Source organism: Pyxicephalus adspersus, chromosome Z, assembly GCF_032062135.1.
Source record: "Pyxicephalus adspersus chromosome Z, UCB_Pads_2.0, whole genome shotgun sequence".
In the NCBI taxonomy this organism is placed as follows: domain Eukaryota; kingdom Metazoa; phylum Chordata; class Amphibia; order Anura; family Pyxicephalidae; genus Pyxicephalus; species Pyxicephalus adspersus.
In genome coordinates this window covers 85,429,122-85,445,882 of record NC_092871.1, presented here as the reverse complement: position 1 = coordinate 85,445,882, position 16,761 = coordinate 85,429,122, and the positions used below count along the sequence as shown (strand labels likewise).

Sequence of the window (16,761 nt, the reverse complement as noted above, 5' to 3'; positions counted from 1 at the left end):
GCTTTATTTTAATTGTTTGAGCAAAAATCGGGGGGTGGCTTATTTGATGGGGATGCCTTATCATCGGGGAAACACGGTAGGAGTTTTCCTAAATAAATGTGCCCGTTTCACTGCTGCATGTGCCATGTGGGGTAATAAGCATGAAACTATTTTGGACAGGTAAAGGTAGAAAAATGCGTCTGCTGAAGACAAACCACATCAGCCTTACGTGCATGGAAATAGCGAAAGGCTTGTGACCATTTAATTGGGGAATTAAATCCTTGCACATTGAGGGTATTGATAATACCATTTCACCATGTCACTCATTAAGAAATAAAAATGACTCGGTCACAGACATTTGTACAATCAGTCACCTGCCCGATGTCATGTACAAAAGGTAAAGGACAAAGACAACACCAAATCAATAAGACAGAAAGCACCGTACTCAACAAAGTAGGGCAACCTAGGGAAGACAGAAATACCTGTCACCCCAAAAGAGTCACCAGACATTTCCCCCACAACCATAAAAATAGCGAGAGATATCTCTAGGGACTATGGAAGTACACAGTGACTTCTACACCAGGCACAGAAACAAAGTACAACATGAGCATTCAAGTAGCAAGTATGCATAGAACTGACAGGTTGCAAGGCCTTAACCTCCTGGGCGGGAACCCTGAGTGTGACTCGGGATAGATTGTAGAGGAGAGAGTCGGGTTAGTGGAATACCAGAGAGGAGGAGGTTACAGTAGTCCAGACGAGAGATGATAAGAGCATGTACAAGGAGTTTGGTGGTCTCAGGGGACAGGTAGGGGCGGATTTTTAGTAGAAAAAAGATGCTAAAAGCGGTAACCCCGAGTCACATTTGGGGTAGGTAAACCTATGGGAAAAAAAGTAAATCAAGTCTTACCTGATCCGTCAGAATCCTGCGTCGTCTTTTGCATCTTCTCGTTTTCTTTTTTCTTTCTCCGGCGTCATCTGCACATGATGAGTCCCAGGGGAGTTCCCGGTGCGTGCGTACTTTGCTGGCGGGACGGGAAATTCAAAATCCATTTGTATTGCATTCAATACAAAATAACTGTACAAAATGCAATACATTGGATTTATGTGTGTAAAAGCAGTACATTGCATTTATTTTATAGTATAATATTATACTATGAGTATATTATTTATTTGTTTTTTAAAAATTAAAAAAATATATATTTTCATTTAAATGTATTTATTATTTTTGTGTTTTTTTTTATTATTATACCTAAAATACATTTTCATGAAAATGTACTGCTTTTAGACATATAAATCCAGACAGAAATGAACTAACACACGCTGTCCCATGACTTGCGGGTAACTAAAAATGAGTGGGCTTGCAACACAAGAACATGCTGGAACTGTCCAGAAGTAATAAAACCAAATATAAAAATATTAAATAAAAAGAAAAGGTGAGAAATATAACAAAGGAGAAAAAAAGAGAGGCTGTTTCTAGAAAACAGATACAAATTGTCCCAGATTTTCCGGGAAGGTATAAATATCATTGTAAGGAAAACACGATGATTATGCAAAAGAGAAGGAACAATGGCCAATAGATGTACCTGATCCAGCTTCAATCTTTCCACATGTACTCAGGGCATAATTCTTGAAAGAGAGCAGTGACTGTAGCATTAAGATCAATTATAGAATTTGGTAAACCGCATTTGCGGAGGTTAGAACGGCGCCAAGTTTTTTGGCCACTAAAATCACCAGCTTCTGACCCCGCATGCGCAGGGAGCCGGTTGTCAATCAAAGGGGAAGAACCTCCCACATAGTGACATCATAATGTCATAACCCCGCCCACACTGCCATCACAGATCTGAGCCTGCGATAGGAGAGTGGGCGGGATGGGCCGTGAAACAGCCCGCCCACTTTCCTGAGCCAGGGATTTGCATGGGGGACTGCGGCTCGGGCCGGTGCAGGGTCCTTCTGATTGCGCTCGGGGGTGCGCGGACCCCCAAAATCTAGCAGACCACCGGTTGGTGACCGCTGCTCTAGTTTCAGATGATTTTGATCATGACATTGATCATCTGAAACAACCTCTTGTTTCAGATGATCAATGTCTTCCTCATGGCCCTCCAGGACCGTCATGGCGTCATCCATGCGCCCCTCTGGTTGTACTGCATGCTGACCCAGCTCTCTCATCTCTTTAGTACAGTGGTCAGTAATTTTCTTAGCTCTACTTTCCAAGGCTGAATGTAGCACAGATTGAAATTTGTTAAAAAGATTCTCTGGATCCAGAGCAGGGGTGTCAAAATCAAATACACAGAGGGCCAAAATTAAAAACTTAGACCAAGTCGGGGGCCAAACTTGAAATTTATTGGAAGTTTACTACTTTATCCATAACTAACAAAAACAAACCTCTCTACACACACTTTAGGGTTGAAAAGACTAATTTCTATCTATCTATGCAGGCTGTGTGTTGTTCATCACATCACAAGTTTGTCTCAGACTAAATATTACACTATGCAGTCTCTAATGGAAACAAACACAATGCCCCTGGTACTCAGGCACCATGTGATCATTGCCTAGGCTTTGTGTCACATGATAGGTGTACAGAAATAATGTCTATGTATTGCATGTATTGAAAATGAAATTCTTTGGGGGGCCAAAATAAAAGGCTCTTGAGGGCCAGATTTGGCCCGCGGGCCAGATTTTTGACACCCCTGATCTGGAGGCTGGTGCTGCCCAGCTGGTGATGAGGATAGAGAGCTCCCTGCAAACAGGTCAGGTTCACTAGAGTTATGGCTTCTCTCTCGACTCAGGAGAAGCGATGAATCCGCCATTTTAGCTGCCACATGTGCTAGGGATGCCTTGACAGTGGCTCGGGATTGCCGGCGCTTGCTGCGAGTAGGCATCCGGATTTTCCTCCACAGACCTCATGCTGCTGTGCTGGTGCTTAAGAAGCCTCATGGGACCGGATCGCCGATTGATGCGCCTAAAAAAGCCTTAAATGTCCCGGTGTAGAGCGGAGCCACCGTCGGTTACCATGCGTTGGACCCGCGCATGTGCACTCCCTCATGTATGTTGTGCTTTATACCAAGTCACACTAGCAAGAGAAAAAACATTATCACTTTGTATTTGTCCTTGACTCATAAAGTCATCCCTATGCGCAGTCCCACATCAAAGTTTGGGTGACTCGTACGTGATTGGCTCCCGATGCTACACCAATAGCACCCATACAACTCAATATGCAAAAAGTCCAGATCTGGTAAAATAAAACTTAGCGAGCATGCAGCAAATCATTGCAAAGCTCAATCTTGGCTGCTTGTTCACAATGTTTTATTTAACGTGGTTCAGGGCCCGGCGCCGCCATCTTGCTACGGATCTTCGGCCATATCGGGATGACATAACGTTCATTCATAGCAGGGAATGCCATCAGCCAGGCATGGCGCGTTATTTGGACCCCTCCTGTCCCATTCTCCAATAAATGACCTTCCCTGATTGTAGATTGTAAGCTCTTCGGGGCAGGATCCTCTCCTCCTCCTGTGTCTGTATCTGTCATTTGTAACCCCCATTTATTGTACAGCGCTGCATAATATGTTAGTGCTATATAAATACAAGTAATTAGAAATAATACAATCTTTATTTCCCGTTTAATGATCACTGAGCTGGGTGTGTGGGGCGCTCGGTCTCCAGTATTCGGCTGTAGCCCAGGAGGTGGCTTTGGTTCTTTTTTCATGAATCCAGTAGGGCCCTTGGTAGGGAGCCAATAATGGGTCACCAGTAAGCCATGTGATCCCCCTGTAGCTGATCTGTCCACATTGCTGATATCTCATGTTGTCTTCAGAATCGACCCCCAAAGTGACGCCATCTTAGTAGGAATGGAGCTCAGCTTCCTCAGGACAGAGACTCCAAGAACAATCAGCTACACTGCAATGATACCAATATCTCCACCAGGGGGCAGCAGAGAATAAATATCTCACAATACAGATATACAGCTATGAGGATACAGAACAGGAGTGCCTAGGCACAGGAAGTCACTATGGGGGTACAGAACAGGAGTGCCTAGGCACAGGAATTCAGCTGATATATGGCTGTGAGGGTACAGGAGTGCCTAGGCAAAAGAAGTCACCTGATATACAGCTATGAAGGTACAGGAAAGGGGTGCCTAGGCACAGTAAGTCACCTGATATACAGCTATGAGGGTACAGAACAGGAATGCCTAGGCACAGGAAATCACATGATATACAGCTTAAGGAATACAGGAGTGCCTAGGCACATGAAATCATCTGATTTACATCTATGAAGGCACAGGACAGGAGTGCCTAGGCACAGGAAGTCACGTGATATACAGCTATGAGGGTACGGAACAGGAGTGCCTAGGCACATGAAATCACATGATATACAGCTTTAAGGATACAAGAGTGCCTAGGCACAGGAAGTCACCCCATATACAGCTATGGGGGTAAAATACACATGAGTGCCTAGGCACAGGAAGTACTCTGTTATATAGCTGTGAGGGTACAGAACAGGAGTGCCTAGGCACAGTATGTCAACAGGAGTGCCTAGGCACAGGAAGTCACCTGATATAAAGAATTAAGGATACAGAATAGAAGTGGCTAGGCACAGGAAGTCAGCTAATATACACCTATGAGGATACAGAATAGGAGTGCCTAGGCACAGGAAGTCACCTGATGTACACCATTTGAGAATACAGCAGTGGCTAGGCATAAAAAACTGGTAGAGAAAATGAAACAATGTAACAATTTGTTCGTCACATGATGTTTATTATCTACATAAAAATATAATTACATTTCCAATGCAGAATTGTTTTTCATAAATAACACAGCTCAGCCAAAATAAAATAAATTCACTTGCCAAGGATTTTTTAATATATTTAGTGTATGTCGGGTCTGCTGAATCCAGAAATGAGATCAGTTACATTGAATTGGCTCTAGTTCTTGTGATACAGGAATCGGAATAGACGATTTTTAACAACAACAAATGTTAACACAACATAATATTATCCATTATTATTCACTCTGATGTTTTGTATTTTATATAATAAATGTAGCATTATTTTCATGAAACTTTCATTTGCCTTCTTTTTATTCATACATTTTCTTTTTTTACAGAAATATGAGTTCCTCATAAAGTATATTGTTGTATAAATGACCTGAATGTATTTTGCTACATTTGTGGTGACTATTCCCAGCAAAAACAGAGAAGAAACATTACAGAATATGTGAAACAAGCGTATCTTGTATATTTTAGTATTAAACTGGGGGACTTAGATAAGTATTGGGCTCCCCATATGGTATGCAGAACTTGTGTAGAGTGTCTACGTCAGTGGAAAACTGAAAAGTGTGAAATTGGGTGTACCTATGGCCAGAACCCAGAAATCATCATAATTATTGTTATTTGTGAATGTAAAAGGTTTCAATCGTTACAAGAAACACAAGTGGGAGTACGGTGATATGGAATCAGCAAGACGACCTGTGCCGCATGGTGCTGATGTTCCCATAGCAGTGTTCAGTCCCTGATATTCCTGTATCCGACATGGAGGATTTTTAATTACGATTTTAATTACGTAGGCATATCTAGTTTTCTATGAGGTCATTATTAAAAACTAGAGCCAATCTAGCAAAACTAATACCGTATTTGGAATCTGTGCATCAAACATAACCTAAAATTACTTTAATCTGTTTGGCAAGAAAATGTTTGTTGACCAGTGTAATCACACACAGAACGTACAATTTATCCATTCGGCTGCTCATTGGTTGGTTGGGTTCTCAGTCTTTCTGTCATTGGTTTGTTGGGAATTGAAACCAGAACAACAAACCGACTTCTGGTTCATCAGCTTGGAACAACAAATCCGCATTTCTTGAAGCTCCGACTGGCACTGCCCCTCCTTGTAATTGTTGGCTGTCAACAGAAAAAAATATGGGGTCAGTGAGGCCATACCCGTCATGGCCATACGTAAGGGGCCAATGAGGACCTGTCATGGCCATATGTGAGGGGCCAATGAGGATTTGTCATGGCCATATGTGGGAGGTCAATGAGGACCCATCATAGCTGTATGTGAGGTACCAATGGGGACCCGTCATGGCCGTATTTGTGGGGGCTAATTGGCACCCGTCATGGCCGTATGTGAGGGGCTAATGGGGACCCGTCATGGCCCTTGTGAGGTCCAATGGGGGCCTGTCATGGCCGTATGTGAGGGGCCAATGGGGACCCGTCATGGCCGTTGTGAGGGCAGATTGAGACCCGTCATTGCCGTATGTGGGGGGCCAATGAAGACCAGTCATGGTTGTCTGTGAGGAGCCAATGAGGATCTGTCATGGTTGTCTATGAGCAGCCAACGAAAAACTGACATGGTTGTCTGTAAGGAGCCAATGAGGACCCGTCATGGTTGCCTGTGAGAAGTAAAACAGAACCTGTCATGGTTGTCTGTGAGGAGCCAATTAGAATTTTTCATGGTTGCCTGAGAGCAGCCAATGAGGACCCATCATGGTTGTCCGTGAGGAGCCAATGAGGGGCAAATGAGGATCTGTCATGGTTGTCTCTGAGGACCCAATGAGGACTTGTCATGGTTGTCTGTGAGGGGCCAATGAGGATGTGTCATGGTTGTCTGTGAGGGGCCAGTGAGTATCTGTCATGGTTGTCTGTGAGGAGCCAATAACAACCCGTCATGGTTGTCTGTGAGGAGCAAATGAAGACCAGTCATGATTGTCTGTGAGGAGCAAAAGAGGACCTGTCATGGTTGTCTGTGAGGAGCCAATGAGGACCTGTCATGGCTGTCTGTGAGGAGCCAATGAGGACCTGTCAAGGCTGTCTTTGAGGAGCCAATCAGGATCTGTCATGGTTGTTTGCGGGGGGCCAATGTGGATCTCTCATGGTTGTCTGCGGGGAGCCAATGAGGATCTGTCATGGTTGTCTGTGAGAAGACAATTAGGGCAAGTCATGGCTGTCTGTAAGGACTGATGAGGATCTGTCATGGTTGTCTGGGTGAGGCCAGTGAGGATCTGTCATGGTTGTCTGTGAGGGGCCAATCGGGACCAGTCATAGTTGTCTGTGAGGAGCCAATTAGGAAACGTCAATGATGTCTGTGAGGGGCCAAGGAGGATGTGTCATGGTTGTCCCTGAGGACCCAATGAGGACTTGTCATGGTTGTCTGTGAGGGGCCAATGAGGATCTGTCATGGTTGTCTGTGAGGGGCCAATGAGTATCTGTCATGGTTGTCTGTGAGGAGCCAATAAGGACCCATCATGGTTGTCTGCAAAGAGCCAATCAGAACTCGTCATGGTTGTCTGTGAGGAGCCAATGAGGACCTTTCATGGTTGTCTGTGAGGAGCCAATGAGGACCTGTCATGGCTGTCTGTGAGGTCCAATGAGGACCCGTCATGGTTGTCTGTAAGGAGCCAATGAAGACCTGTCAAGGTTGTCTGTGAGGGGCCAATCAGGATCTGTCATGATTGTCTGCGGGGAGCCAATGAGGATCTGTCATGGTTGTCTGAGAGGAGCCAGTTAGGACAAGTCATGGCTGTCTTTAAGGACCAATGAGGACCTGTCATGCTTGTCTGTGAGAGGCCAATGAGGATCTGTCATGGTTGTCTGTTAGGGGGCCAGTGAGGATCTGTCATGGTTGTCTGTGAGGAGCCAATGAGGATCTGTCATGGCTGTCTGTGAGGAGCCAATGAGGATCTGTCATGGTTGTCTGTGAGGGGTCAATTAGAACCAGTCATGGTTGTCTGTGAGGAGCCAATGAGGACCTGTCATGGCTGTCTGTTAGGGGGCAATGAGGATCTGTCATAGTTGTCTGTGAGGAGCCAATGAGGACCCGTCTTGGTTGTCCGTGAGGAGCCAATGAGGGGCCAATGAGGATCTGTCATGGTTGTATCTGAGGACCCAATGCGACCTTGTCATGGTTGTCTGTGGGGGCCAATGAGGACCGGGCATGGCTGTCTGTGAGGGGCCAATGAGGATCTGTCATGGTTGTCTGTGAGGAGCCAATAAGAACCCGTCATGGTTGTCTGTGAGGAGAAAATGAAGACCAGTAATGATTGTCTATGAGGAGCCAATGAGGACCTGTCATGGTTGTCTGTGAGAAGCAAAAAAGGATCTGTCATGGTTGTCTGTGAGGAGCCAATGAGGACCTGTCAAGGCTATCTGTAAGGAGCAAATCAGAATCTGTCATGGTTATCTGTGAAGGCCAATGGGTTCGGTCATGGTTGTCTGTGAGCAGCCAAAGAGGATCCTTCCAGGTTGTCTGTGAGGAGCCAATGAGGATCTGTCATGGCCGTATGCAAGGAGCCTATGAGAACCTGTCATGGTTGTCTGTGTGGGGCCAATCAAAACCTGTCATGGTTGTCTGTGAGGGATCAATAAGGACCCATTATGGTTGTCTGTTAGGGGCTAATGAGGACCTGTCATGGTTGTTTGCGGGGAGCCATTGAGGATCTGTCATGGTTGTCTGTGAGGAGCCAATGAGGATCTGTCATGGTTGTCTGTGAGGAGCCAATGAGGATCTGTCATGGTTGTCTGTGAGGGCTTAATGAGGATCTGTCATGGATGTCTGTAAGGAGCCAATGAGGATCTGTCATAGCTGTATGCAAGGAGCCAATGAGGACCAGTCATGGTTGTCTGTGAGGAGCCAATGAGGACCTGTCATGGTTGTTTGCGGGGAGCCATCGAGGATCTGTCATGGTTGTCTGTGAGGAGCCAATAAGGATCTGTCATGGTTGTCTGTGAGGGGCCAATGAGTATCTGTCATGGTTGTCTGTGAGTGGCCAATAAGGACCCGTCATGGTTGTCTGTGAGAAGCCAATGAGGATCTGTCATGGTTGTCTGTGAGGAGCCAATGAGGATCTGTCATGGTTGTCTGTCAGTGGCCAATAAGGACCCGTCATGGTTGTCTGTGAGAAGCCAATGAGGAACTGTCAAAGCTGTCTGTAAAGGAGCCAATCAGAATCTGCCATGGTTATCTGTGAGGGCCAATGGGTTCGGTCATGGTTGTCTGTGAGCAGCCAAAGAGGATCTGTCATGGTTGTCTGTGAGGGCCAATGAGGATCTGTAATGGTTGTCTGTGAGGAGCCAATAAGGACCCGTCTTGGTTGTCTGCGAAAAGCCAATGAGGACCCGTCATGGTTGTCTGTGAGGGGCCAATGGGGACCTGTCAAGGCTGTCTGTGAGGAACCAATTAGGATCTGTCATGGTTGTCTGTGAGAAGCCAATGAGGATCTGTCATGGTTGTCTGTGAGGGCCAATGAGGACCCATCATGGTTGTCTGTGAGGAGCCAATGAGGACCTGTCAAGGCTGTCTGTGAGGAGCCAATTAGGATCTGTCATGGTTATTTGTGAAGGCCAATGGGTTCGGTCATGGTTGTCTTTGAGCAGCCAAAGAGGATCCTTCCAGGTTGTCTGTGAGGAGCCAATGAGGATTTGTCATGGCCGTATGCAAGGAGCCTATGAGAACCTGTCATGGTTGTCTGTGGGGAGCCAATGAGGATCCGTCGTAGTTGTCTGTGAGGAGCCAATGAGGATCTGTCATGGCTGTCTGTGAGGAGTCAATGAGGACCTGTCATAGTTGTTTGCGGGGAGCCATCGAGGATCTGTTATGGTTGTCTGTGAGGAGCCAACGAGGATCTGGTATGGTTGTCTTTGAGAAGCCAATGATGACCTTTCATGGTTATTTGTGAGCAGCCAATGAGGACCTGTCATGGTTGTCGGTGAGGAGCCAATGAGGATCTGTCATGGTCATATGTAAGGAGCCTATGAAAACCTGTCATGGTTGTCTGCGCGGGGCCAATGAGGACCTGTCATGGTTGTCTGTAAAGTTTACATTGACTTTCTGTCACCTCCTTACCCTGCAGACATTTCTGAATTGCACAGGCTGCCCTCTGACACGGATCTTTTCTCTGTGACATCTCCGGCCCAGAATCAGCATTCGGCAATCCTAAACATTGTTAGAAATAGGATGAGTTTTATGGCAAAAACAGCACAAGCCCATGGTTTCTATGGATCCTCCGCAGGCTTTTTCGGTCACTTCCTGTCCATCTTTTGTTCTGTGGCCTTTCCTATGAGGGGTTTCTAATTGGTGACAACACTAGGCCATGGCTGTGTCATTTATGTTAAAGTGGTCACCCTCAGAAGCCCATGTGACAATGCAGTCAGGGATAGGGTGTTGTCACCTTATTACAGGAAATGCACAGACAAGGTCCCTTATGGCAGGATCACCAGGGATTATTATAATACAAGGTTATGGAAAATAAGTCTTTTGATGTGACATTTTTATATAAAAGCTTATATGGGGTTATAGTGGTTGGAAACAATAAAAGCAGATCAACACAGAGATGCAGAATGAATATTATTCACCTGTTTCTTGAATACATTGGTTGAGTAGAGCGAATTCTCTACCATGACCTCACACACTACACTGCAAAGTCTCCTCCTGCACCCCCTGACTTCCTCTTTTAATGCGGAAGACGGGTTAGTGATGTAAGAAAAACCTGTCCCTGATATTGTGTGTTAAAAGCAAAGTCGGAAGCCATTTTGTTGGAGACAATCTCTGGTGTTTGTTTACACCGTGGCTACAACAAAATGGTGGATGGGCGGAGACAGCGTAAGAACGACAGAGCTCAGTCAGTCTGAAGTCAGTGGAGGGGCGATATGGCGGTGCAGGCCGTACACTTGGAAGGGGATGCTTTCCTGGTTTGTGTGGCTCATTCACTGAGCACGGAGAGAGAGGAGGTGATGGGGCTGTGTATAGGAGAGGTAAGGAGGCCGAACTTTGTGAGTTGGGAGTGGTCATTCTGTATAGAAGCGAACCTGTCATGGCTGTCTTTGAGTGGTCAGTGGGGACCTGTCATGGAGGGGTGAGTGGGCACTAAATTTGGCTGTCTGCATGGGTACGGGCGAGAAGACGACATGTCTATTCATGAGGGTCCGGCTGAGGAGCCGTGATGTCCAAGCGTGAGGGTCCGGCTTAGAAGCCGCCATGTCCTAGCGCCAGGGTCTGGCCGAGGAGCCACCATGTCCTAGCGCCAGGGTCTGGCCGAGGAGCCACCATGTCCTAGCAGCAGGGCCAGGCCGAGGAGCAGCCATGTCCTCCTGTGAGGGTCCGGGGGCGAGGAGTGGCCATGTCCGTCCGCGAGGGTCCAGAGAGGAGCGGCCATGCCTTACCGTGAGGGTCCGCGAGGGGCCACCCTGTCATACCGCGAGGGCCCGCCCTGTCCTAGCGCGAGGGCCCGCCCTGGCCTACTGCGATGGGCTGTCCTACAGCGAGGGGCCGCCCTGTCCTACCACGATGAGCTGTCCTACCTCGAGGGCCCGGGCAAGGGGCCACCCTGTCAAACCGCGAGGGCCCGGGCGAGGGGCCGCCCTGTCAGACTGCGAGGGGCCGCCCTGTCCCTCACGGTAGGACTACCGCGAGGGTCCAGAGAGGAGCGGCCATGCCCTACCACGAGGGTCCGGGTGATGAGCCGCCCTGTCCTAGCGCGAGGGCCCGGGCGAGGGGCCGCCCTGTCCCTCACGGTAGGACTACCGCGAGGGTCCAGAGAGGAACGGCCATGCCCTACCGCGAGGGTCCGGGTGATGAGCCGCCCTGTCCTAGTGCGAGGGGCCGCCCTGTCCTAGCGCGAGGGCCCGGGCGAGGGGCCGGCCCTGTCCTAGCGCGAGGGGCCGGCCCTGTCCTAGCGCGAGGGGCCGGCCCTGTCCTAGCGCGAGGGCCCGGGCGAGGGGCCGCCCTGTCCTAGCGCGAGGGGCCGGCCCTGTCCTAGCGCGAGGGGCCGCCCTGTCCTAGCGCGAGGGCCCGGGCGAGGGGCCGCCCTGTCCTACCGCGAGGGCCCGGGTGAGGGGCCGCCCTGTCCTACCGCGAGGGCCCGGATGAGGGGCCGCCCTGTCCTATTGCGAGGGGCCGGTCTGTCCTACCCCGGGGGCCCCGGCCTGCCCTACCGCGAGGGGCCGGCCTGTCCTACCGCGAGGGGCCGGCCTGTCCTACCGCGAGGGGCCGGCCTGTCCTACCGCGAGGGGCCGGCCTGTCCTACCGCGAGGGCCCGGGTGAGGAGTCGTCCGTCTGCGAGGAGCCGCCGTGTCAGTCCGCGAGGATCTGGGTAAGTAGCTGATACATCTGTCTGTGAGGGGCCATAACTGGTCCCATGGTGGACTTGCATGTATATCAATGACAACCCTGAGCTCCAGGACCATGTCTTTATAGAGCTGGCTTTGTACCCCGGGGCACAGTCACAGGGGAGTATTAAAGGGTCTTCACCAAACTGTGACCACAAGGCTGAAAGAGAACAATATTCTACAACGGGTCCCTTGGACTCCACCATCGAATGCGGGGAGTTGTCATATATTGAATTTTTTCTAAACATATTTTTTTTTATCACAGGTGGACACTCAGAGAGTTGTACACATTCACTCTGTGATCATCCTCCGGAGATCTGACAAGAGGAAAGACAGAGTGGAAATTTCTCCCGAGCAACTGTCTGCAGCCACAACGGAAGCCGATATATCCTTCATATTATGACTGCGTCTGCTTGTACCCCATCACATATTAAATTATTATTAATATTATTATTAACCAGTATTTATATAGCGCCAATATATTACCCAGCGCTGTACATTAAATAGGGGTTGCAAATGACAGACAGATACAGACAGTGACACAGGAAGAGGAGAGGACCTGCCCTGAAGAGCTTACAATCTAAGAGGAGGGGGAGGTGGGGGGATTTTCATGGCCTTTAGTTTTTATACAGTGGCGTTCCTAACCTACTGTATGTTGTGGTTTTATCCACAGGTTTTCCTATCACCTCCATGTCATGCGTTGATGATGTAACCAGCAGGAGGAACCACAGTGAATATCCAATCGGGGGGGCAGGTTTAGGTTTTACCGGCAGAATATTCTAGAAAAACAGTCTATAAATCCCTCACACACAATACACTTCATATTGAAAGAGACACTGTCCTCTGTGCTAAGTAGGCAGTGCAGGGAAAGCAGATGGGCAGGGCATTAAGGAGGGGGTAACCACATGGGCATTTATAGCCATATGCCAGGACAGAGACAAACCCCAGGCTGAATGCTGACTTCATGGATAAAATTTAATGAGAACGTTGTTTTATCTGCCATTGGATTTGTAAATATTGTTCTCCCAGTCCTGAGATGCACAGGTTACAGCATTGGAGACCTCAGTTACAGTTTACAGGATTCTATTGCCTTTGCTTCCCACTGACACCAGGGGGCGGTAGTGTTGGAATTCTCATTTGTCCACATTCGCCTTAACCCTTGCCCACAGACTTACCGAAATCACTGGACGGCCCATGAGAGTCGTTGGTTGGTATCACTCCCACCCACATATCACCGTTTGGCCCTCGCATGTTGGTAAGATTGACAAGACAGGAAAATCCATCATTATGGGAATGTGATGGCTGCCAATGCTGAGCATGGCAGGGCAGCCAGGGAACTAGCATGGGCAAAAGGTTTCTAACACTTACAAGAATTCTTTTCAGAAAGTGATTATCAAATCTTGGGGTCAGTAAAACAATTTTTTCCCTAAAAACTGTAAATTTACCTTCAGGTTGATACCACATGCTGACATTTGCTTTATAAATGCCCCCTGTTTGATAGCTGCTAGCTGACTTCTAGTTATGACTGTGCCACTTGCAAACCAATCAGATATCTTGATGACTCGGTTACTGTCAGCTATGATATTGTAATTGCAAGTTGGAAGCTGTATTGATGAGTTAGACCTGTAGGTGGCAGTATTCATCTCTTTAATACTGTAGTTGTTAAATACAATTACAGAGTGAATTTGCTCTCCTGATATAGAGCCTCCTTCATTCTTCTGTTGGGTGTTTCCTTACCTACACTGAGCTGTCCCAGTTGGCAGGGACCCAGTTCACTCCCATGGGGGTAATTATAGCAGGCGATAGATACCACTATTTGCTTCCTGCTATATCCAGGGTTGTTCTACACATAGTGTAGAACCAGCAAATAGAATGCCGACATTTAATGCAAAGATGGCACGTTACTTGATTAGTCACCTGACCAGGCTCCACCCCTGACTTTTTTCTTTATTTATTGGCACTTCTATAAATATAGAGCCCTGAGTATCTAGGATGCCCTAAGAATTTGAAGCTGCCCCCGCTGGTGTTTGCATGCACTTTACAAGTACCCAAAGACATCTAGGAGTCTTAAATTTGCAAATCTTGACTTTTGTCAAGTCAATCAAGGGTTTGGATTAGGAGACTCAAAGCTCCGCGGGGGCGTGTCCAAACTCTGAGGGGTGGAGGTATTGATTTTTTTCACGTCTTTTGGATGAATATATTACCATAATAATACCATTAAATATTCTACATGTATTTTATTTTCCAGATGTGAGAACCCAGGCCATGTACCAGATGATGGACATTGGATTTGTCGGGCTGATATTTTCCTGCTTCATAGAGGATAAGAACACAAAGGTCGGTTGTATGATCACATCCACGCAGAGATAAAAATTGTATCAATTGCAGCCAATATAAAGGAAAGCAGCAGACTAATGAATTCCTTTCTCGGTCACTCTGCTTTCCCATCCTATTTGGGTTTCCATTCCAGGTTTCCTGGATCACCCAGGTTCCCCCATCTTCTCCAGTCCTGGAGAGCTTTAGAAATTGGACCCTTGTATTTAGCTTTATAAAAGAAACTATCATTGTGTTGTGTTTATTGTTCTGTAAATTTATTCTTTTTGTATTTTTGTTTCTTTTATGCCAGACCGGACGTATTTTGTATACATGTTTCCAGTCAGTCCAAGCACAGAAGAGCACTGAGTAAGTTGTATGTGTGTGTGTGTGTGTGTGTGTAAGTAAATATATAAGTGTGAGTGTGTAAATAAGTATATATGTATATATATATATATTGAATGAGTGGATGTTCATTGAGTAAAAAGGGTGGAGTTATGCAGTGAGGGGAGGGGCTGGATGATGCTGGACATCCTCCAGCCAGGAAATGAGGCGGGGTTTATCTGATTTGCTGCAGCTTCTGTTGCACATTGTGAGAAGCTCCCAGTGTGTAGTAGAATCAGAAGCAATTTAGATCCAGGAAAAGAGTTGGTACAATTGTGCAAGACTGAAGGCGGGGCTGGTGGGGCAGATTGAACGAAGGGGAGGGCTAGAGGGCCAGATTAAACGAAAGGCTGGAGGGCCAGATTTTAGAATATAGGATGAATTTTAGGTTTTTGTGTGTACATTACAATATATTTAATTTCTGGTTTCTTCATCAGGTATGAAAGAATAGAGATTCCACTTCATGTGGTCCCACAGGAAACAATCCGGAAAGTATGTCTGGAGTCAGCCGTGGAACTTCCCAGAATCCTTTGCCAGGAAGAGCAGGACGCCTACCGCAGAATACACAGGTATGTATTCACAATCTTCCCGAGTATTACTGTGCAGACCAGTCACTGCTGCTCAGTGTGATTGGTCATGTATCCGCCCCCTTTTAATGGGAGGGGCTTCTTAGTCCCACCCGCATTGGATTTGAATTTGTTGAATGATTGTGACAACATGTCAAATGTGTATGATGTTTTACGATAAAAAACCAATGTGACTATAATACAAATAATGTTTTTGAATTGAAAGTAAAAGTATTTGTTATATTTCATTGTGCACTTTTTTTTTTTTAGTCTCGGACATCTAGATTCTGTCACCAAGATTCATAACGGTTCTGGTAAGTGATTTCATGCAGACTGCAACATTGAGATCATTTCTATTCATGGAATACCATTAGTTAGATTAAAAAAAGACACCGACTACAACCACTGGGGAAATAAACATATTCCAGATAATAAATCCTATAAGGCATAGTTTATCCAGAGGAAGGCAAAAATAAACCCCGGGTACAATTTGCTTCAACAGGGGAAAAACAATCCTTCCTGATTCCATGAGGCAAATCGATGTTCCCTGGATCAGTCTCTGTTATTTATACTTTAAATCCTTAATCCCCAGTTATATTCTGTGCTTCTAGAAATCATCCAGCTTTATCTTAAAGCAATCTATAGTAGTTGCTGAAACTACTTCCTGAGGGAGCCGATTCCACATTATCACACACCTTACAGTGAAGAATCCCTTCCTTATCCGCAGCTTAAACTTCTTTTCCTCCAGACGCAAAGAGCGCCCCCTTGTGCTTTGTAATGATCTCACCGTGAATAATTGGGAAGAGAGTTCTCTATATGGCCCATTTATATATTTATACAGGGTGATCATATCCCCCCTTATACGTCTATTCTCAAGAATCAATACCTTTACATTAGCATAGCATTAGACAAACTTCACCTAGTTGGTGCAGCTCCAACCCAGCAATAATATTATTATTGATTAACAGGATTTATATAGCGCCAACATATTACACAGCGCTGTACAATAAATGTACATATCCACAACCACGCATAAAAAGACCCAGCAGTATGCCAGGCTATGTTGATGGATGGTTGCTGTGTCTTTTATTTAACCCACGGTGCCGCTCTATAGATATTTCCTGTTTGCTTTTTCTTATTCTTGCAGTTTTTACTAAGAACCTTTGTGGCCAGATGTCTGCAATCAGCGGACCTCTCCTACAGTGGCTGGAAGATCGCTTACAGCAGAATCACCAGCGTGCCCAGGAATTAGAACAGGAGAAGGAAAGATTAATGCAGGAGCTGGAAAGCTTGAGCTAGGTGTTTTTTTGTCATTGTTTTTTTTTTAATTGTAAAATAGTGTGAAGATGTCTGTATATAATGTCTGTTCACTATCACAAAGAAGAGTAAATGTCCAACTCTTGGTATATCCTTCCAAGTTTGGTGTCTT

At 46.6% G+C, this 16,761-nt stretch overlaps 2 protein-coding genes across 2 annotated transcripts; one reads left to right on the top strand and one right to left on the bottom strand.

Moving 5' to 3' along the window:
- Positions 1-4,709: 4,709 nt before the first annotated feature.
- CMC4 (C-X9-C motif containing 4) lies at positions 4,710-10,407 on the bottom strand. The gene is made up of 3 exons (XM_072430771.1): positions 10,318-10,407; positions 9,809-9,898; positions 4,710-5,868 (listed from the first exon to the last, which is right to left on the bottom strand). Exons 2-3 carry the CDS (start codon positions 9,867-9,869, stop codon positions 5,717-5,719), a joined length of 213 nt encoding a protein of 70 aa, XP_072286872.1. The 5' UTR covers positions 9,870-9,898; positions 10,318-10,407; the 3' UTR covers positions 4,710-5,716.
- Positions 10,408-10,559: 152 nt separating this feature from the next.
- Positions 10,560-16,749, top strand: BRCC3 (BRCA1/BRCA2-containing complex subunit 3). Its single transcript, XM_072431290.1, has 8 exons — positions 10,560-10,716; positions 12,335-12,455; positions 13,238-13,324; positions 14,318-14,406; positions 14,696-14,751; positions 15,204-15,335; positions 15,603-15,646; positions 16,480-16,749. Exons 1-8 carry the CDS (start codon positions 10,612-10,614, stop codon positions 16,629-16,631), a joined length of 786 nt encoding a protein of 261 aa, XP_072287391.1. The 5' UTR covers positions 10,560-10,611; the 3' UTR covers positions 16,632-16,749.
- The last annotated feature ends 12 nt before the right edge of the window (positions 16,750-16,761 follow it).